We start from the raw sequence: 22,637 nt of genomic DNA, 5'->3' as shown, positions 1-22,637 counted from the left end.
TGATGGATTGCTTTATATGTGTCTTCCCAATCATCACTGAGTTGGCTTTTTGCATGTTCCCTCTTGCAAGATGCTGCTGCTGAGCCTGGAAGCTACCAGCAGAGCGTTGCCAGCTCGCAGCCCATAAGTGCAATGTTGAGACGCTGAACTTGCGACCGTTTATTTGAGCTTGGTTTTATATCAGACGCGGAGGTACGCCTGTGCGGTCTCCTTTTTTGTGTCGTCTTCACACAGTTGTTCTGCCCTGGCCTTTCGGGCAGCTTCATGTTCTCTGTTGTAGGAGCATAACAGGTTGTCCTGGTTTTGTTTGGGGTGGTCATAACGCATTTTCAGTTCTTTGGATCAGTTCTGGCATGGGCTCTGATGTTTGCCCCTTGGCTCAGCTCTGCTAGCAGATCTTGGTATTTCAGAGGTGCAAAGTCCAAGTCTTGATGAAATAACATGGAAATACAGACCACATCTGTAGCTGCTGTAAAGTTGGATTTGCAGGTGCTCGGAGCACATCGGTGGTGACGGAGCGTGGGCGCATCTGTTCGAGAGCTTATTGGGACCACAGGAAGGTGTGAGGAGTGACACGACTGTGGCCAACATAGGTGCCCCAAAATGCACCCATTACTCCAGGTGGGCCACAGCACATACTGAGGGGACCACGTGTGTGTGTGTGTGTGTGTGTGCACATGCCAAATCCTAAAAGCCCAAAGGAGAAAGAGCAGCAACAGAAGTTTTCTGTGTAGGGAGGGTTTGCACACGCCTCAAGCTCTTGTGAAGCGGAGTGGTGAGCAGTCCTGCTCCAGGGCTCTCCAGACAGGGCTGGACATGTTTGTTGGTTGACCTGCCTGCAGGCAGGTTGCTGCTGAGCCCTCTGCACGTTGGCAGCACAGGCTCCACGTCTGCCGGGTGCTTTGGTTGCCACAATATGCGATATGTAGGTGGTCTGGGTGTACAGTAAATTGCTGCCAGCTGGATTGGGGTGTTTGCTTGTCAGGCTTGTCTTCAGTAAGGCTCAACTCCTAGACAGATAAAACATGGTGCGCTTCATGGAGGACGGTTTTAACTTCTAAGGAATTAGTTGTTGTAGTTTATCCATCCGTGCTGGGGCCTAGAGCAAAAAGATGGCAGAGGCGCTGGTGCTGTGTCTCTGGAGGAGCAGCACAGAGTACGGGCGTTTTAAACACACTTGCAGAGGACACGGGCAGCCCGAGATCTTCCTGGGTCCAGTGGTGCTGCCGTTTGCTGGAACCGGCAGTCGGGAGGGGGATGGCATGTGTAACTATCGCCAGGCTTTGACCTTGCTGCTGGTACTTAGTTAGCAATTCTGTTGATGTTCTGGAAACGAAAATATAATTCAGGCCACCTTCTCCTCCAAGCTGACCCTGAGAATCTGGGAGAAGAACTGTGGAATAATTAGGGGCCTTTTTTTTTTTCTTTTTGCTAGTGTTACTGCTCAGTGTTGAACTGTAAAGTGTCATTAGTTTCCTTGAACTTATTGGTCCAAGTGTACTTTGCATTAATATAATTACGTAAATTGCAGTCTCATTAATCACAGTGTGCTGCAGCGTATCACTGTCTCGCCTTATTTTGTGGCTGGTTTGGCTGGTAGGAACCCCTGTAACCCTGGCCAGGGGCTGAGGGCTGTGGCTGTAGCATTCCCCCTGTACTCCTGTGCTCATTATAGCTCAGGCTTCGTTTTTGGACGCCTCTTACCCTGTACGATCTGGGAGCATTTGCCAGCGCTGCCACAACTGTGGAGAGCAGCCACGCCACTGCAGAGGAGGGCAGCTGGGACACAGCCGGGGAAAGGCAGGTTTGTCACGAGGGAATTTTGTCGTGCCACATCCCTGCTGCTGCTGTTTCATTTTGGTCTGTAGAGGTCCCAGCATGGCGGAGCCCTGGCTCTGGCTTTGGAGTAAATACCCAGAGCATGAGCTCTTGTGCAGGGGACCGCTGCAGGGCTGTTTGATGATGCTGTGGCTCTGTCTCCGTGGCAGAGCTCTCAGCCTTCCTGGCAATGTAAATTCTCCTGGCTGCATGCTAAAATTACACTGAGTTATTGATTTATCTTTGAGAGGATTTCCTTCCCGAGGGACATTTCTGGCCGTTGTAATGATTTAGTTCTTCTGCGAGTGCAGAATCTGTAGCACAGCGGAGCCATTCTCCTGCCCTCAAGTCTGCAGCCCAGGGTCGTGCTCCCGCAGGCTTCCTCTGCAGGCTGATTTCTATTCCAAAGCTCAGACAAGGTTATACCTCTGAGTGACAACTGCAAATAAAAGGGCATTTTCAACTTTTCACTGAGGAAGCTGCAAGTCTTGGACAGGCCTTTATGCCACGTCACCAGCACTGTTATCTTGGACTTGTTGCAAACACAACTCTGAGGCTGGCATCTGGGAAGCATGAAGCCATGTCAGCATTAATGCACCCGGGCTCCTGGGAATGTTTTAATTCCTTAAAGTGGGGTATGATGGGAGCAGGATTGTGCAAACATTTTTTTTTCTAAAGATACAGGGTACAGCCTCTCTTTATTTTGCTTTCTGCTGATGCCCATGGAGCATCTCTAAAAACCACGTCACACAAGTTCAATTTCAGTCTCCTGCTTGTACTCCTGAGGAGGCAAAGCCAATTCTCTACTTCTGCCACCAGTTTTCTCCTCTTAGCCCTGAAATCACAGTGCACTGACTGTGGCTCATCTGGTGAGCACCATCAGTAGAAGGACCTGACGCTTCAGGAGTTGGGCCAAATATTTTGCCTACTATCTGTGGAAGGGAAATGTCAGGCTCTGGGTCCCTGGGTGCCCATCTCCAGCGATGGCCCATCTAAAGCACCCCCCCAGGGGTTCCCGTATACCCGTGGATTTGGATCCAGTCTCAGCTGCAGTGTGCTCACTGATAAAATGTGAGGCTGCTCATGCGCGTGGTGTTATAAAACAACATCCCTTGATTAGGCCCAGGGAGAATGTCAATTTATTTTCCCGTGAACCAAGTGTGGCACAACTACTTTCTTTCTTAGTGATGTATCTGCAAGATAAAACAAGTCCTTAGCGTCTATCTTAAATACTGCAGTGTTGACAAGTTCTCTTGACAAAAATTAGGCTAATGTCCCTTACGACTGCATTAGCTATAGAACCAAGGCTTTAAATTGAAGCTTTGGAAAGCACTATACCAATGCTCTCTCCAAGGCATCTTATTCCAGCTTTTATTATTCAAATTTGTTCTCACTATAGCTTGGCAGTGTAGCTGGCAGACAGGTTTCTCCAATATGTTCTGTTAGTCTCGCAGCCAGGCAGTTCAGATCAGGCACCTTTCAGTGTTGAACTGGGGAAATGTTGTCCAACTGTCTGCGGACCAGGGCTCTCTTGGCTCTGGGGGATGCTCTAGGCTCGGGCAGTGGGTGTTACTGGGATGTTACTGCGGCCGCTGGTGTGAAAGTGTACGATGAGCCAGCTGACACGCATCTAGCAGAGATGCAATCCGAGTCAATAAGCTGCATGCCTTGCCAGCAGTACAGCGTGTCCTGAAACGCTCCCAGTGGTAGCTGGAGCTGGAGGAGGGGGGTTTGGTTTTCCTCTGTTGAATGTGTCTTATCTTTTCAGTTTCAGCCTTGATTGAGTTATAAACACAGAAGCTGAGGACAGGAACAGAGATCGCTGAGACCTGGTCATGAAGACCCCTTCCTGAGTTCCCCAGCCTTCCCCTTGAAAATAGTTTCTTTTTTTGCCCCTTTTTCCTCCTGTTGCACAATCTTAGGACTTGGCTCATTGTTTCTAACCACAAATTAACCGTGGCCAGCTTAGACCTCCTCGTTCTCACACTGGTGCTGGTCCTGATGGATTGTCCCTCCCTAGAGAGCAGTTGTGTCCTTCCCATGCCTCCGCATTGCTGGGTTCTTTGGTGGTGGTTTTCTCTGCCCTTATGTTCATCTGTGGTGGCCGTCTCAACAGTCACTGGAGAGAGGAAGGGATATGGAAGATCCCTTCCCCTTCCAGATATGGAAGGCAGCTGTGGTTGGTGATGTTCTGGAGGTGCTAATCTCTGTCATAGTAAAGAAGTCAATGGTGCCTGGCTCAAAAAGGTATCAGATGCCTAAAATTCGGCAGGATAAGTATCATCCTCAGTTCCTTTTGTCAGGTTTTCAGTTCTCCTGGTCATCCCCTTCGTCCTTCTCTGCCTGCATTCTGCATTGATCTTCTCTGAACGTAGATAAGCCTTCAGCATCCCAGAGGGGCTTTCTGGTATAACAAATACACCTGCAGGATGACAATTATTGAATAGGTTGCAGTGACATTATGAAGTAGTGTAGGCTTGGGGATAAATAACTTAGTGAGCCAGAGAGGGATTAAAACTGGCTTTTGTAAATAACGTTTCTGTTGGATGTTGACTTGGCGACATGGTGAGACAAAGGTCGCTGCAGTGTCCATGCAGCCTGGCATGCCGTCTGATAGTTGAAATAATCAGAGTGTGGCTGGAAGTGGATCTCCACTTTTCTGCTGCTGCCCAGACCTTTGTGGGATTAAACTCTCTAAACCGCTACAGTTCACAGAATCGAGCCCAATATCAGAAGAGAAAATAAATTAAGTGCTTCATATTGAATCACTAAGCACATGCATCATGCTGTAACCAAGGGTGTGTGGTAATGCATAAGAAATGACTGGCTCGAAACTGGAGATAAGGGTTTGCTTATAAAGTCGAAACATGTGTTTTTGCCAATTTTACAAAAGGGCAACCCTTCCTCCTCCTTCCATGCGATGATTTTTTTCCTGGTGTATATTCTGCTGTTGCAGTGCAAGTGAGAGAGAAACCTTTGCAGGGAGGGAGGTGGAAGGGCAGAAGCACTTGTTGCGAGGAGCTCTTCGCCATATGAAGCTTTTCTGTATTGGCAGCAGCAGAAGATATATCAACAGATGCTACAGCAGCGACTCCCATCAGAGAGGCACCATATGTCCTCTCCCGAGTCTTCCCGTCGCTCCTTCCTTAGGAGTCTTCCTCCCCAGGCACCTCGCTAGCATCCGCCTTCGCTTCCATCGCTTACCGTCTCGGAGCGTCCTGGAAAGCGGCAGACACCTCGCAGGAGGTACGTGCTCTGCCCTGCGCGTGACAGCCGGCTCTCTTGTCCTCGGCGGTTAGCTTGCCGCAGGAGGGTCGAGGTTGGATGGGTTTTTAGGCAGGCGGTTAGCTCAGCGCCATGCATGCCCCTGCACGAGGCTGGGCTACGTGCAGGATAATCTTTTTGGCTGCCGGCGATGGCAGGCGTGAGTTAAACGGACCTGCTCTGACAGCATCAACCCGGCTCTGTCGCCTGTCACCGCCGGGTTCGCCTGCCTCTCCCTCCCCTTCTGCTCTCCCGCTGCCGGAGCCGGAGGCGAAGCCAAGCGCAGGCAGCGGGTGGATTTGGCAAGAGGCGTTAGGAGCTGGAGCCCGCTGCTTACGGGGTGCCGCCAGTTTGAATAACTGGGCTCGTGGCCCCCAGCGCTTGCTGATCAATTGAGAGAACATAAATACCAGTGCTGTGGGAGAGCGCTGGATCCGTTTAAATTGGCAGTCGTACATGGTTGTCCAACCAAGTGTCCAAATTTAACTGATGCTTTCACATGTCTAACCAAGAATTACTTACTGGAAAGCCCCTTCCTTGCAACGCTTTGTTCTCTGCTAGCTGCGGATCAAATTGTGGAAGGAGGGATTTGATTCTGGCATCATTTTAAAAGCATTTTTGTTATATCTGCTGAGGGAAACAAATTACAGAGAAGACCTCTCAGCACTAGGACAAAAGAGTGGCTCTAAACCCTTTTCAGATAAACAAACGTTTGAGCTGTAGGCCTGATGGATGGTGTTTAAAGACATGGTCATTACTGCAGCAGGCAAGTGGTTGGTGTTAAAAATCATAGGATGCAAGAAGGTTCTCCCGAGGTTCACTGTGGGCTTGTGTCTCCCTTTAATCCTGGTTGTGAGGAGTCCTGAGCACCCTGAGCCCACAGTGATCTCCGTGGCGCTGTAGGGAAACAGTAGCCCAGCAAGCACCAGTAAGTAGCTTCTCTCTTGCTAAATAAGAAGCTGGAATGGAAGTGACCCTTTCTCTGCACCCTGTTCGTGTAGGGTTCAAGTCCAGCAGAAAGCAGTGCTGCTTCTTTGGGACACGTGAGGAGCCTGGGCAGGAGGTAACGATGGCACTTTGTGTTGGGATGTATCAGTGCAGTGATTTGGGGGTTTTCCCAGGGTTGGCTTTGCTGCCAGCAGCAGCGCTTGGTGTTGAACTGGGAACAGATTTGCCCTTGGCGAGTTTGAAGGCGTTTCAGGTGGCTTCTGCCCCTGCTCTGCTGCAGCATGGAGCAAAGTCAGTGCTGGAGAAGATGTCATAGTTAGACATCACCATTTTGACAGGTCAAATTGCAGGATATTTATTAGCATAGCTTGGAGTATTATATAAAAGATTTGTCAGATAAACTAACCGACTAAAGTGTCTTCCTTGAAACATCCTTGATTTTGTTGAGGTTTTTTTAACTGTTCAGTCTCTCAACAATTCATCACATTCAGGCATTTCTGGAAGACACTGGTGTGAGTTGCTGCTGAGAGCTAAATACCTGTGGCTTGGGGATCAGGCTCTTCCTGCTCAGTATTTGTGTGCTCTGGGAGGCAGAAGAAAACAGCAGTTTGAATTGTTTTCTCATGCTGTAAGGACAAAACTCCTTTCTCGTGGTTTCCTCTGTAATCCCAGGAAGGGAAGGATGCCTCTTTATCCTTGTCAGCCCTCTGCACAGCAGGATCGTTGTCCGTATCGAGGGGCAATGATAAAACAAAATAATGGTGATAAAACCAGCCTGACACTGCCAGGACTTTTCATTTGCAGGCAGAGGGAGCACGGCTGCCTTCAGCCCCGAGGCAGGCAGCCCTGGGAGAAGCGGCACGATGGGAATGGCCACAGTGGGTCATGACGGGGGTTCATCCAGCATCCCGTCCCCTACAGATGCTGCAAGCATGTGCTTAAGGAACAGTTCATGAACATGGCAAACATGCCATGATTATAAAGAGTTTTTTCTATAATTAGTTACAATAAGTAATTAGAGCCCTTGCTGTCACTGATGGTGCAGAGCTGAGACATCTGGGAGCACTGGGCAGTGGCCAGGACGGTGCTTCTCCAAGGACGTGCTGTATTCAACAGGCACCTATGGTTTCCCAGCAGAAGCAGAACTAATGGAAGTAAGAGATGCATGTGAAGTGGCTTTGTAAAGCATTTCATTCAGCATCGTAGGAGTTTCTACCTGAAATGTGGGTGCAGGTGTCTGAGCATCCTCACTGCCTGTGCTGCGGGCGAGGTACAGTGGGAAACGCCGGGGGATGCTGGGGCGGCTTCTGGGGGGAGCTTCCAGGCCTGATGCTGTTAAACCTCTTCGCCAGCTATCTGGAAGAGGTGATATATAGCATATTAATGACCTTTTCCGGTGGCACTTAATTGGGAGGAGCAGCGGGTGCCAGAAAGTGAACTAATACAAAAGGCTGTAGATGAGTGAAAAAGGAGCAGGAAATACCAAAATGAGATTCAGGCTCTGTGCTTCCTCTTCCCATCAGTAATACATCTCTTCTTGACCTGTGTCTTCTACACATCTCCCCTTCCTTTTGTATGTAAAAATGTTCTGGTTTGAAATAACAAGCAATCCAAGGAGTGGTATGACTCACCCTCATAGAAAACAAAAAGAAAAAGCTAGGCTTTGCTGCCTCCTTGCTTGACAGCGCTAACCAGAGAGTCCGGAGTCAGAGCACGCGCCGAGCCCCATCAGACTAGGGCTGATTCCTCTGTTTTCCTTCAAGCCCAGCATTCAGCATGAGAAACAGGCGACATCTTTGTGCAGGCAGAGCACCCTGCTCTTGTGAAATCCCGTCCTCTCTCCAGGCAAGGTCATGGCAGGAGCGAGTGCCAGGGCAGTTGTGTCTCCCAGCCTCTCCCATTTACCCACCCGTGGCACTGGTGGTTCCTGGAGCTGCTAGTGCCAGCAATGTGGCAGAGAGAAGCTCTCTGCTGCTTCCTGGCATATGTCTTCCTGTGATTTTTTTTTTTTTTTTTTTATCACTATTTTATTAAAGGAGTAGGTATGGCGCCATCAGATAACTTTTTGTGGATGCTCTGTAAGTCTTGAGCAGCCTTATTATTTTTAATATCACAGCACTGATGGTTTGTTTTGCTGGGAACATTCATGTATTGATTCGCACATTCTTTTGTTGCCTGTATTAGAAAGCAAGTCCCTTTCCCCTCACTCCCCTGTGCCAAGAGAAACAAAGAGTAAAGAAAGGTAGATGCTATCTGATGCTTGCTCAGATACTAAGGTGATTTTTGAGAACTGCAGAGCCAGTTACTGACTCATAACTGGTTTGTTTTCACACTGTTAATAGCTTTTTTTTTTTTTTTTTCAATGACAAATGAGGACACTCACTTGGGGAGAAACCAGGGGATCTGCCTTGGCAAGCTGGATCACCCATTTTTCTGCTTGCAAGAGCCTTCTCAGGGGAACACTTCTCTGCCATGGGGGACAAAGTGGTGCCAGAAGGTGTTTTGGGAGGGGGAGAGTCTCATGTCCCTCCTGGGCTTCTCTTGCTGGAGAGGTCAATGGGTGGCAGCTTGGGGGTTCAAGGGGTGGGTGGGCGATGGGGAAGCTGCTGCCGGGAGCATAATGAGTTATTGCACGATCTTGGTATGAGATTTGCACATCTATGTATGATGTAAAACTTACCCGGTTATTCTTAATGCCTGCCTGTTGCTGTGTAGTGAGTTGGGGTTCAGCCTTTTCCCCATGCAGAAATGCAAAACCACTTGTGACCAGCACCAAACGGAATAGTGTACTGGAAAGGAGCTGGGCAGGATGAGACCCTTCTCATTTAGTGAGGAAACACAACTGGTCATTTGGTTGATCTACAAAAAGAGATGGGGTTACTTGGATATTGCTATGTGGTGCATATTCAGCACAGCAGTGCTCTGCTTTTAGTTATCCTGTATGTAACGTGCCTGATTCTTGCCTTAGTTGTGAGCGTGGTGGAAGTGTGTTCTGTTTCCATTTGTTTATTTATTTATTGTCTTGTTTTCAACCTCTGCGAAGCTTGATATAGGTATAGAGCTTCAGAAACATACACATAACAAAATAACAGATAACTGTGATTTGGGTACAAGGCAATAATTTAAGTTGACAGGTATAGCTGATAACATAAAACACAAGAGAGAAATAGCATCAGTTTATAAATGTCAGCAGAACCCCTGCGAGGGAGTTGCTGCCTTGAAGCTGACTCTGGTGCTGTTACTCCGTCTAATATATTATATGAAGAAATAAACGGATGTCTGAAAAAATCTGGCTGACCAAGATTAAAAGAATAGGGCTATAAATTAAATTCTTCCTTGGCGTCACTTTAAGCAACTTTCAGGACAGACAGAACACATCCAAATAAGACGAATGCTAATGCACTGGAAGGACCTCCAAAAGCCCAGGTGTTTCTAGGCTGCGGACGCTCGGGCGCGTGGCAGCGCCCAGGCACGGGGACAGTTTGTCCGGAGAGCAGTGTAAGTCAGGGCGGTCGTGCTCCGGCTCCTGAGCGACAGCAAAGCCTGGCCTGGTGCTTCTGCGGCCGATAAAGGGATTAAATGGAGACCTGGAACAATGCTGTTCTGGCAGCACATTGCCACAGGATCAGCGTCTCCTGCTTGGAAAATAAATGCTGTCTCTTTGCTTTGACATTTATTCCCAATAAATACCTTGTCATTCATGCAGTGACAAGGGTTTTTTTTATCCTCTGGAAGTATTTTACCTGGTGGATGCTATCTTTTTGGCTGTGAGGTGAAGGGCTGGGTGATTGAGGGGCAGGCTGGTGGCACATCCCCATCGAGGACTCTGGGTATTCTGCTTAAACTCTGTGGCTTTCTCTTAGATCCATCAACCCAAGTTGATGCATATTCAAACCATTTTAGTTGTAGCTTAAAAAATTCCAAGTATGGGATATTTTTTAAGTGGTAAAGAATCCAAACTGGTTGTGGGGGAAGGAGTTTGCCAGCTTCCTCCTCCGACAGCTATAGCCTTTTCTGCACATTCATGCAGGGGTTTTCGCAGCTATTTCTACTCACTGGGTAATTCATTTGGAGGTGGGAAATTAATTAAAATGGAAACTCTTCTTTCCCTTTATGAGAAGCGAGGAAGTGTAGGACAAGATGAGATCTAGCAGCTGGAGGATTTGGAGATCTTGGAAACTGAGCTTCATTCAGTAACACATACATGCAATGCATACCTGTTTGGATAGACATCTTTCATTTTTCTAAGGTGTCAAAGAGAAAAAAGGTCAGAGAACTGCTTAAATATAGACTTGTTTTCATATTTTATAATTGAGTTTCATTTCCCAAATGCAACTTAATACAAACAACAAGCAAAAAATCAATTCCTCTAGGGAAAAAGCTATTAAGAGTGTGAATCTGTATTAAGAGCACGTGAAGCCGTGTAATTGCTTACATATGTATTGCTCTGGTGCGTGCTCCCGGTTGTTGAATAGTATCAAATTACAGGCATCAAAGTGAATCAACTATTTTTAAGGGAAGTGTCTAGAAGCTACATATAGAAACATGATTAAAATTCAGGATTTCCAGCTTGCTCGTTTAAATCAGCAATTTTAATCACATTATTCAAGTCAACCCACCCTCAAACACACTTTATGAATAATACTTCAAAATACCCCAAACTAAACAAGACTGAAGACCTCATACTGTCTCAAACACCTTGAATATTTTTAAGTGACTACAGCAATCTTCTTGCTGAAAACAGAGACGTCTTTGTTGGTTTATTTAATAAAGCACTATGTTTGTCCTGCTGTGGCATGAACCTGTGCTGCTGTGCACAGTGGTGAGAAGAAATCCCTGTAGCAACGAAAGGCGCTTAAATACATCAAGGCTGAGATTTCTGCTCTGGGGTTTGGATGGTCTCGGTCAAATCTCGTTTAGGAAAGTACAAGGAAGCAGAAGCAGGAAAGGTTTGTGTCTTCTCTGATGGCAACCCCCTTAATTCAGTTGCCCTGGGTCTGTGAGCTCGTGCACGCCAGAGTTCACATTTTCTTTTATTTACCACTTGCTGAAAATAGAAACTGGGAGGGCCGGTCACCCGGGAATCACTCAGCCCTTCAGGAGGCTGCTCCCGTGCTTTCCTTTTTTATGTTTCTTTTAAGCAAAGCCCATCAAGCTCATTCCTCTCCCCTGGCAACCGAGTGAACTAATGTGGCCAGATGCACCGGGAGCACGACAGCCAGAATCTACTGTACTCTTCTAACGGGGACATTTATTTCTGGCTGCATCTGACAATTCAGGAGTTGCTTCAGAGCGCTGTGGTTGTAACCTGGGCTGTCCCAGTGCTTGTGACCTGGTGAGGAAAGCGCTTTCTCCCCCAAGTGGTGTTCACGCCCGTGGAGGAGGAAGATGTCCTCATGCATCTGTGTGTTGAGCACACAATGCCATTTTATTTTTAAATTTTTTTGCCTTGCTGGCAAACCTCTGCCTCGGTGTCTCCTGAAACAGGGCGAGGACATGCGATGTTGTCCTTTTCGTGGAGATCCTACAAACTCCTTTTTGACTGTCACATCCCAGCTGTGTTGCTTGCATCGCCTGCAAGGGGACAGCTCAGCTATCGCAGCGAGTTCCTGCAAAGCTCACCTCCTCAAAGTGGGAAGATGCTCCTCTAGATAGACATATAGATTAAAACTCCTGCATATCACAGGTAAAGAAGCAGGAGGAGTTTTGGGTCTATCAGGGCAAAGCCCACGAAGTGTGGAGGAGGCAAATCTCCCCTGTCCTTGCATAGTTTAAGATGGGAAGATAATCACGTCTGTCCCGTCGCATATCCAGCCAACGCAACTCCCAATGGACAGGATATGGTGGAGAGAAAGAGGAGCCGTCAGAAATGCACCCTGTTTTAATAGGAAATCCTGCAAGATGGTTTTTTTCTGGGTTTTCTAAATGCAGTTATACCTGCTGGATGGCTTTACGCTTTGAAATGTTTTTGTCTGAATTGTGACAAACATCCCAGTCTCACGTAGGAAGCACCAGGTCCTTTGATCAGTGAAATGTCTCTTTGGTCTTGAAGAGGGAGGGATCAACCCGGTCATTCCCTAGACTAGAGCATTTTGTCTTTGAGTACATGTATTTATTGTACGAAATAATTATCCTTGTCTTCACTTCCCTTTGGTAGGAGATGCTACCTGTCTCCTGTATGCTGTGTTATTTTATCCTAGGCATCTTTTTAGGTACAAACAAACAGATAAAGGAAAGGCTGAATGGGGAAACCTCATTGAAAGAGAGGAACATGAGCAGCTGTGTCTGTCCTTCCGTGTGCAGCTAAGATGTTCATATTCATTCAGCTGCGACCCCGCTCTCCTAAGCAGGCAGATTTCTTGCGTTAGAAGAAGACAAAACAACATTAAGAAACAACCAGATATTGCCATCTCTCCATCCCAGTGCGACGGCTGGCCCTCGTGATGTGTTTGTGGTGAATTGTGACCAAGAAAAAAGTGTGAATTTCCCATCTTTTCTGCATTTAAAAACAAAGCTTAATGTATTCCTAGTATTTCTGTTGGTGGATAGTAGTGATCATATATTCCTTTTAATACAATATTTCCAAACCAACACAGCCTTTGTACACTTGATACTCAGGGTACCTGACTGTACTCTGTGGTATGCTTTGATTTCACTTTGGCAGCTGTGTTTTATGCACTCTACCCCCATCAGCACCCAATTCCCCTTTCTCCAGGTAGGCTCCAAACCTGCTCTACATGTGGAGTTTTAGCGCTGTCTTAGGAATTGACCCGGGAGGGAGAGGGGAGCCAGTGCTCTGCTGGGCTCGGGGTCCCTCCTTCCCCACGGCACAGAGCCAGCCCAGCTGCACAGGGACGCGTTCGTTGGGTCAGGGTGGCATCTCCGTGAGGTTAAAGTGACACTTGGGACAGAGGGGCATTGCTGGAGGGGAGAGTGGTCGGCGACCGATAGCCCGCTCCTGCTCACCGTGCGGGACAAGGCTTTTATCTCTCTCTGTCTGATAGGAGTGTGTGCCTTCAGCTCACCCTTCGTGCACAAAGCTGAAAGAATGCACGTGCCTTAAAATAATCTGACCTTTGTTTGTAGGTCAAGCTGTTCCTGCAGGGTCACATGTACGATTAAATCTGCAGACAGGAGACAGAGAAGCCAAGCTCCCAGATAGCGAAAATGGAAAAAGTGACACAAGCGAAGAGAGAAGAAAAAGGTACAGTGATGCAAAGCGTCAGGGGTGGGTGGCTGTGGGTTTCATGTCTTTTATGAGAGGCCTGGTTCCCTGGTGCGCTCAATTGCTGTCTCTTCCTGAGACTTAATTGCTGGTTTAAGAGTTCAGCAGTGCTGAAAACTGAGCCCTGTCCTTTGTGATCCCTTCAGGATGGCGGTTAGAAGTGCCCTGAGTGCATATTGAGAGACACCTTCATGGCTTCTCATGCCATGACACTCAAACTAAATTGGCAACGTGACTTCTTTGAATGACATTTATTCCTTCAAAATGTCTGCAGCAATCGGTCTGAAACTCCTTTCTGAGCTTGAGCCATCAGAGCAGTTGTGAGGGGGTTGGTTTGTGTTGACCTGAGCCAGATAACATTGTTTTTAGCTGCGTGCAGTCAGTAGGCTTGCAGTGTTCACTACGTACACATCAGTTACTGCTGACCTTCTCCTTAGATCACCCAGCCTTCCCTACAACCACATTTTAAAATTTGTTTTAAAAGTTTCACTGGCTTTGACTTTCCCCTTGGCAGCCTCCTAACAAAGACAGACTTAATTACTATGGGGAAATTTCCTTCCTAAAGTGTGTGGGATTTACCACTGCTTCCCTCGCTCCCCAGTTACTCCTGTTTGGAGCATGGAGAAGCTCTTTAGGTGCATGATGTCTCAAAGGTTGGCTTTCCTTTTCTCCGTGCAAGAGTGTTTATGGCCCAAATAAATCCCCTGAAGCAATGAGATTGATGTAAAGAGCAACACAACATGGGTTTTAAGCATTTCTGTGTAATTTCTGCTTGGACTTACCCCCGCCCTAACTTTGTGTATGACCATCATCAGCACTTGAGCTGTAGATCTCCCTGTTAAAGCTTGCAAGTCCTTAGCAATGACTTAGTGGCACAGTGGTGCTTTTTTGTTTTTCCTCTGAAACGTTTCCTGCTTTTCTATATATTGCTACATGAAATTCAGAGACATAAATTAATCAGCTCTTTTTATTGTGTTAAGGCTTGAGATTCTGAGTCAACATGCAGGTTATGGAGCCTTTTTGATTGTCAGGGCGAGATGTCTGCAAACCACCCATAAAATGTAGTGCTGGGACTAATCCTTCCTTGAGCACAGAGTTTTTCTGTGTGTTTTAAGTAAGATGCATGGAAATCTAGAACTCTTAGCACCCTTCCTCCTTGACGTTATCCATTGCTAGTATATAACAATGAAAATATTACAGACACAATTGTTCACTCATAAAATGTTTTGTTTCCTCTGCAAGGCTGGGCAAGGTGGATGTTGACTCAAATTCATTCACATCCCAGGAGCTCAAAAAAGCGTTGGCTAAAATGAAGGAGAGTGAAAAGGCAGAAAGAAAGGTAAGGGGAATTCCTTGTTTCTAAAGCAATGCACACTACACAGATGCGAACACCCTGCATTGCACATCTCAGAAATATGATGATTAAAGTAATTGCTTGGGAAAGTAAAGTGCAGACTAATCTTTGGGTGAATACAGACCTAAAATACCTTTACTAGCCTATTAGTGATATAGTTCCCTGGGAAACTCACCCATTTTTGTACTAATCCTGGGGTTTCTGTAAAAATGGAAAACTTTTGTTCAGGTCCATTTTATTAATTTCAAACTTAAAGGCCTTGCGTTGCAAACTGCTTGTAAGTACTTACATAAATTCTTGCAGTCCAGGGGGTTTCTCAGTAATAATTATCCCATGGGCTGTCAGGAGAGAGGGGCTGCAGTGGTGGCCTGGGCTGGGATCGGCAGTTTAGCAACAGATCAGCCATCAGATGCTGCTGCTTTCTGGTCTTTAATCAAGTGAGTGGGATCTCAACTAGCAAACCAGACATGCAGGGTCCATGTAACCAGCCTCATGAGCCATCCAGACACCTAATTTCTTACTGCCATTCTTGGTGTACCAGAGCTAAAGTGAAGCTGTGGGATCTTTCCTGAGCCCAAAGCAGGTCAGTAAGCTCTCTGGTGTGATGCTGCTCTCCTAAGTTTTCTGATACCGATGTGATTAGACCTGAATTAATAACGCAGAAGAGAAACTTGCAAGCGCTTGTGTGCACTCACAAGCTGATTTCCTTTCCGTTGTTTGGATGTATTTTTATCCATTGTCTAGATTGGTTTATTCAATTGCCACTTAGTTCACAAAAATGTGCACAGATCCCAAAGCGGAATGGATCACAGTGTGACAGTATTTGTAAAGGAAGTTACTTTGCTGTTCACTGTCCTTCTAAGCGTGAGGAAGTACAAAAATTGTTGTGCAGCTGAGACACTTCTGTTCTGGATTCAGTGATGGTGACAAGCCACTGCATGGTTTAAGTTTCCAGTCTTATGCCTTGGGTAGTAAAAACCGAGTGGCCAAGGTGAAGCATAGGCTGAAGTTTCCTTATATAAGCTGTAAATTTCCCATTTAATAATCCACAACCTGAAGTAAAACAGAATGTAAGTGCTGCTTTCAGCTGTCCCCAGCCACTGGCATGACACTGGTGGGATGAGTGATATGTTACTCATCAGGTGGATCACAGCCTTTTTCCCCTCTTCCACTCAGCAGTATTTCCTTAGGCCCTAGCTCCTTCTGCTGCCTTGATGTTGTCTCAGTCGTAGGAAAACTCAGGTAGGAGTCAAGGCTCTGAAGTCTTGGAGTCACAGAAAGTCTTTTTTTCCCCTATCTGGCACCAGGGCATTATTTTGTTTCCTGTAAGATTATTTATGTAGCAGCCAGCATTACTGATGGCAGGACTTCTTGAAATGAGTGTCATTTAAATGCAAAAATTAGTGATACTCTATTGTGTGAAAATAAGCCATATTTTTAAAAACCCTGTTAGAATAGCTATTGTCCCAGCAACTGGGCTAAAACCAGATACATCTAATGGACCTAAAGTACTCCATTTAAAATCACTCCTGCAGGGAGAAAATTCGTCCTTGAAGTAACTGAGTCAAAGTAAATTGAGTTACACCAAGTGCGTTCCCATCTACGCTCTTGCAGAAGCAGTTCTGTGCAGTTGGGTGGGGATGGTGTTCTGTGTTACTGCGTGGTACCTATAGTAATTAGGCCAGTAGTCATTAGCATTGATTGTACGGCTGCCATTAGATTGACAGTGCTTTTACTTCCATTGCTCTTTTTTTTTTTTTTTTCTCCAAGGGCTCAAGTACATGGGAGCCCTTGGGGCAGTGCTTGCTGGGGGGAGCATGGCATGTGCCCACCCTCTAGTTGTGGGTCACTCCTGTATAAAAACATACTTTGGTATTTGTGCTCATGACAGAATCCCTTTCAAAAGGGGATGTCTTGCTTTCTCCTGCTCTTGGGGCAGCTAATCTTCAGTCTGGCCTCTCTGCTTCCTCTGTCCCCTGCAGCAGCAGGCTCTGTCCCTGCCTGTCCCCGTGCTGATGTGGGAGAATTGCTCCCTGCTGGCCCTGGGGCTCTCTCAGATCTCTGGCAGAGCCTTTTCCTTCTCACCGCCCGCCTTTCTGCAGCTCTCAGTTCATCGCAGCCCTTGGAGTGCTGTTTGTATGAGGAAGACCAGCCATGCTGCAGGACAAGATACCTCCCGGCCGAGCCCCATGGCACGGCACTTCAGCTGCCCCCATTTTATAGCTGGTTTCTGATGGCTTCTGCCCCCGACAGCGAGTGCATTCGTTTCCTTGAGAGATAAAGCCATCCTGAAATGTGTTAAGCAGTTGGGATGATGAAAGTGTCTCTGTATGCATTCAAGGAGATCTCCTTGATGTCACTGGCACGGAGTCACTGGGCAGTTCAGGCTGGACAGGACCTCTGGAGGTTTCCAGTCCCATGTCCAGCTCCGAGCAGCGTCAGCTGTGAGATCAGGGAGGTTGCTCAGGGCTTTTTGCAGTCAGGTCTCAAGAACATCCACTTGCAGGCAAATGGAGAACAGCAGTGCTGCCTGCCTTTGGGCTTGATGTTGTTTTGAAAGGACATAAAAGTGGTGTACAAAGCCCTAGGGACAGGCTTGGGAGGCGCTTGCTGGTACTCAAGGCAGGGATCTTACAGATAAGTGGGTTCCTGGGCTTCTCGGAAGGACCCTTCAACGCTTCCCCTGCATCTCTGATGCACAGCAGTAAATCCGTTTGCATAGACAGCCAGGTTCTCCTTGTAAATTTGGGGCTGGGGTTTCTTTCTACATTTTTCTTGGCTCTCTATCACCTGCCTTCATATCTGGTTTCCTCCTTCTGCTTTCAAGGCCCACGAGGAAGAGGTGAGGAAGAAGTTCCGGCCCATAGAGCAGCTGAAGGAGGAGTTTGAAAAGCTGAATGTGAAGATGGAAACAGATTATGAAATTATGGTTAAATTAATCAGCAAATTCAATAGCTCTGCCTCCACGCTGGATGAAAAAGTAGCGGCGCTTTATGATCTTGAATATTATGTTCACCAGGTAACAAAATGCATTAGTAACTACCATGTAAAATCCAGGGGATACGGTGTCATAAATGTGGTTTTATTTTTCTTATCAGTATCAGGTAATACAAATTGCTTAATTATCATAATCCTGGGACAATAACAGACAGCAGAGGGCTACTGCAGGCTTATTTTATATCCAAGTTTGAATAAATAATCGCTCGTGCCAGTAGCGAGCAGTTTCCTAGGGGTTACTGTTGCCTGATTTGTTGTCTGTTCTCAGGCTTTTTTTCTTGCCCTGTCTTTTTCTTCGTTTATATACCTAATGTTACAAAATGGGGTTTTATCTACCATTTTTGGGTAAGTAGAGTGGTGGCTGCTAAGAAAATAATTATTTTCTCACTCCTTCCATGGAAAGCCTCTGTGATTGCAGGTAGATGCCCCTACATCAGTTTGCAGAGAATGTCTTCGTACCAGGGAAGATGACAGCCACCCAAAAACCTGTATTTTGTCTGTAAACCTGTATTTTGTTTGGCATGTAAAGCCCCTCTCACAGCTGGTCTGGTGGCAACAACGACTGAAGGCTCAGGCAAATGGCAAGTTGCTGAGCATCAGCTGAGCCGTGCTAATTGGCTGTGCGTGTGGTTGAATAGATCTCCTGGAATCTCGCTTCCTCAGGTGTATGCTCACTTTTTTCCCCCCCTCCCCCTGATCTCTCTTGCTCTGCTTTCAGCTCGCACAGTTTTACCTCCCGTTGGTTGTAGGCTGCGGGCACGTCGCTCTCTTCCCTTGTGCTTGGTGCCTTCCCACGCTGCAGCAGCTTGGGGGGGGGGTGTCTGGGTGTCGAGGCTGTGTTCTGCCTCGTGGGAAGGGACTGGGCTTCTTCCTCCCCAGTGACTGGGAGAGTCTGGAACAGACTGGTGTTGCTTCCAGTGTTGCTTTCAGTGACTTTATCATTTCAGAGGGTGAATGGCACAACTCTTGGGAGATGCCAGTGCAAGACCTTTCACCAGAACGGCACTTCTTAAAACCAAATGTGGTATTTTGAGGGGAGGTAGCTGAAGGAATGTGCTGCTGAGAGAGGAAGTCCGTGCATCAGCTAATAGAAGTGTTATTTCCAGGGCTCTTTGTCTTGAGTTTCCACACTAAATCTCTGTCATACACATGCAGAGGCTTCCTTGCTGTTTGTTCTCAATGCTTTTGTTTCACTGACAGCATCTGTCTGACTCAGAGAATAAGTGTGAACAATGGGTGCCCAAAGAGCTTCATATTTACTCAGGGCTAATTCTGTCTGGTTAAGGGTGCCAGAGCATCAGGCCAGCATGCTAAAAAGCAACCCCTAAACACCCTGGGATGCTTTGGATTCCAGCATAACAGTCTGGACTATTCCAGCATAAAATCCCACCTGCTTGCAGCACAGGATGGGGCAAACAATTTCAGAAAGGCGAGGGGCAGGGAAGTGGTCCCCGCTCCCTGTGCAGGGACTGGAGCATCAAAGGGAACCACATCCAGCATCAAAGGGGTCAGAAAGGGGGAAATGGCAGGGAGGCTGGCAGGGAGCACAGAGGACTGCTTTGTGCATCGATCACAACGTTGCTCTGTGCCTGCGCTGTCGGGGCAGATGGCTGGGCAGCACCTTCTCATCAGGCAGGAAGCTGATAAGAAATATGACTTGTCTCTAAGCCAGCGTGGCTTTTCCTCCTCTTTCTTCTTCCAGCCAGTTGAATGCGTCCAGAGCATTATCTCTGCTTGGTACTGACTTTAGCAGTACCGGCTTAATGTAATTACTGAACAGCAGCCAAATACGCTTGTGCCGCATAACCCTGGAAGAGCTGAACTTGTCAGGAGTCCTCTGCGGCGAGCCCCAGCCGTGCCGCTGGAGGACGGGCATCCTCGCAGGTGTGGGTGGCCCAGGGCAGTGTGCAGCCACGTGTGGGACCGGTGACAGCTCTGCCGCTCCCTCTTCCCCCAGCCTCCATCTAAATGGTAACATGCCATGGCTTTTGATAATCATTCAGCTCCCGGCCGTCCTGCTGCTGCCTCCAGGGCACAAAATGCCCTGTCGAGTGGAAAATGCCATTCCCTTTAGGGTTTGCAAGCAAAGGATGCTCTCTGGTCCATGGCATGGTCATGAGCATCCTGGAGCGCTGGGACGTGAAGCAGCATGTGCCTCCGAGCTCGCTGCGAGGGGGCGGAGGGGAAGCCGTGGCCGGTGCCGAGCAGGGGCAGAGATGCTCTCTCCTGCTCTTGAAGAGCCAGCCCAAGGGCTTTGCGTTTGCTCAGCTTTTGGTTGCCAGCTCTGGTTTGCTTCTCATCAGTCAGGATTCAACTTGGCATGTTTGGGAGCCCATCTTGGAGAAAGAGCAGGAAGGTTTGGCTTGCTGGGTTATCTGTAACGCATAAAAACCAAATGGAAATGTGAAGAGGCCAGAGCATAACTCATTTATAAACAGAATTCACGGTGCTTGCACAGCAGTGTGTAGAGCCAAGACCCGTTCTCATGCATTGCAGGCTCTTTCTCTCAATTATTTACTTTCCTTATCTTTCTCTCTCCCCTCCTCTGACATGCCACACCATTTCTCACTGCTAATTTCCTTTCCGTTGTGTACAGTTGACATGCTACTTTTCCTTGCTCTCGTTTTCTAACATTTTCTCTCTCGCCTTCCCTCCCTGTTTTCTTTCTCCTCCGATTCAAAGCCACTCCCTGAATAACTGCTGTCATATTTGCTCTTCCCCCATCCCTCTCCTCGCCCACCTTGCCTGTGTACTTTACTCGAGAGCTCTTTTGATCTTTGGCTTTCTTCTGTGCCAATTCCAGTGGACTGAAGTGAGGCATGAGCTGCTGCCTCACAGCATCCTCCGCTCCCCAGAGAGGTTAATACCTTCAAGTTGTTGAGTTTGGGGGTTTTGTTGGTTTTAAAACGATGAATGAGGGAGTGAGCTCTCACAACAGGATCCAGTTAAAAAAAAACAAAAATATTTTCAAAATAGGCTTTACAGCACAAGTTGAGGTGTCTCACTGACACTGGGGCTGGCCTGAAGGACTCCGGTGCTGATGAGGTTACAGCAATGGTTGGTTTTACCACGACTGATGCTGGATGCAAGCTTCTGCCTGTCTATGCATTCCCTCTTGAGCAAAAGTCCATGTCCAATTCTGGCGTTAAAACAGCCTTGGAGATTTTACAGAGGCTGAGCAATAAAAGAACGCACTGGTAGCTGAAATTGGGTTGCTGCATAGATTTCTTTGTAGGCAAAGATGGGCCTGCAGAAGAGTAAGAGGTCTGGCGGGTCCAGTTTATAGGGACAATTAAAAGAATAGGATCTGAAAGGATACAAAAGCTGCTGCAAATCCTGAATCAGCCCCAGCAGACCTGCAGAGATCAGATTTCTGTTGCCGGCTTTGCAGAGGGACAGCAAGTGGTGGGTATTGTCCCATGGGGAGAAGAGACGAGCTGTAGCTCCCCGGGTCCCGCTTTGGTAAAGATGTACCCGTAGGACATAAAGCTAAGTAGCTTCTTCATTCTCTTGGGTACCTAAAATATCTGACTTATGGCCAATTTTGGTGAAGGCACACGGTTGAGATAAAAATAACACTAAGCATGAAGTCACTGTTGGCTAAGAGTGTTCAGGCTGGAGCACGGTGCCTGAGCCCGACATACCCTGCACACCTTGTGTCTGTCCTGTCCCACCCCATCGGTGCAGTCTGCTCGCTGACGCCGGGGAGGTCGGTTTGCCCAGCTGATAACTTGGTTTTAGGTTCTATTTCCATCTACCAACATATGCTGTTGTCTCCCTGTCTTGCAGGGAGGAGAAATGCTGAAATTCTCAACCCGAATTCTTGGCACACACAATTATGAGGGTTCATCCGATTCCCCTTTAGACTGAAAAAAAAAATCCTTGAAATCCAAAATGCATCAGTTTGATTTTGGACTGAAGTTTGTATTGAAACACTTTACACTGTTTCTCTGAATTTTGTTTGCGAGCTACCCAGAGCCCTTTTCTAATCTCCTCTCTGAGAACAGATGCCTACTGTGATTTGTGGCTGGTTAACCCTGAGTCTGGTTAAAGTCAAAGACACATGAATCCCCACTAATATTTAAACATTTCCCTACTCACAGTTAGTCCAGTATTGTCTGCTTTAGAAAAATCATTGCTTAGGCTGCCCCCAGGGGAAGCTCCTGGCTGACCCTTCCAAGCAGGGACTGGCTTTTTCTTTTCACGTCTGCATGAAATTGTGGACGGTAGTCATGAAAAACACCCAGAGCCACCCGTGTGCCTGTCTGTGAGCAGAGGGATGCTGCCTCTGTACTGTTGCTGCTGACAGGCTCTTAAACATTCCTAACTCTTGGTGCTACAGTTAAACCATCAATTAATTAGTTGCATTTGCAAAACATACAATTCCCTGCATTCCCAGTAAAGGCCTGCTCAGGTGAGAGAGCAGAGAACTGGGGTTTTTTGACATCGTTGGATTTACTGAATTTTTGACATCACCTGAATTACTGAAATACGTGTCAAGAATAGTTTTGATAGCTAATCAAAGTATTTGAGTTTTCAGTGATGCCTTCTGCATGTAATAATAGCCACCTGTCAGTACACTGTGCGTCTGCAGCCATGACATCCAGTGCTCGCAGGCAGCGTTGTATGAAATTCGAGCCACAGTCTTCTTTCTTAATTTTTAATTGCTTTTAAAACTCAGCGCTGGTTAGACTAGGAAGGAAGAGATGCTGCTCTTTCTGAAGCAAGGCGTTCTCAAAGAGTTGTTGAGTGGAATCTGGCTGGGGGTTTTGAACTGATGGGGACCTGCTCTCTCCCAGGTGGACAACGCTAAGGACTTCCTCTCCATGGGTGGACTCCAGCTTGTGATCGACGGGCTGAACAGCACCGAGGCCGCACTGAAGGAGCACGCTGCCTTCGTCCTGGGAGCCGCGCTCTCCAGGTGAGCTCTCTCCCACCCAGCCTGGGAGGGTTATAACCTCGGGAGACCAGATGGCCTCTGTGTTTCTCTTCATCTCTCTTGATTTATTTCTGATAGCAGGAGCTGAAAGC

The 22,637-nt window shown here is 47.3% G+C and overlaps 1 protein-coding gene across 4 annotated transcripts in view; it reads left to right on the top strand.

The window, feature by feature from the left end:
* The window catches only part of SIL1 (SIL1 nucleotide exchange factor), a 100,646-nt gene that overhangs the window by 41,881 nt on the left and 36,128 nt on the right, over nt 1-22,637 (top strand). For all 4 annotated transcript variants that reach the window (XM_074838679.1, XM_074838676.1, XM_074838677.1 and 1 more), the window contains 4 exons: nt 13,117-13,234; nt 14,498-14,594; nt 17,437-17,628; nt 22,406-22,527. In XM_074838679.1, coding sequence (XP_074694780.1) covers nt 13,117-13,234; nt 14,498-14,594; nt 17,437-17,628; nt 22,406-22,527 — 529 coding nt within the window. The remainder of the gene's footprint in view (nt 1-13,116; nt 13,235-14,497; nt 14,595-17,436; nt 17,629-22,405; nt 22,528-22,637) is intronic.

This window comes from Strix aluco, chromosome 13 (genome assembly GCF_031877795.1).
Source record: "Strix aluco isolate bStrAlu1 chromosome 13, bStrAlu1.hap1, whole genome shotgun sequence".
NCBI classification, from domain to species: Eukaryota; Metazoa; Chordata; class Aves; order Strigiformes; family Strigidae; genus Strix; species Strix aluco.
This window is presented reverse-complemented; position numbering and strand designations above follow the sequence as displayed.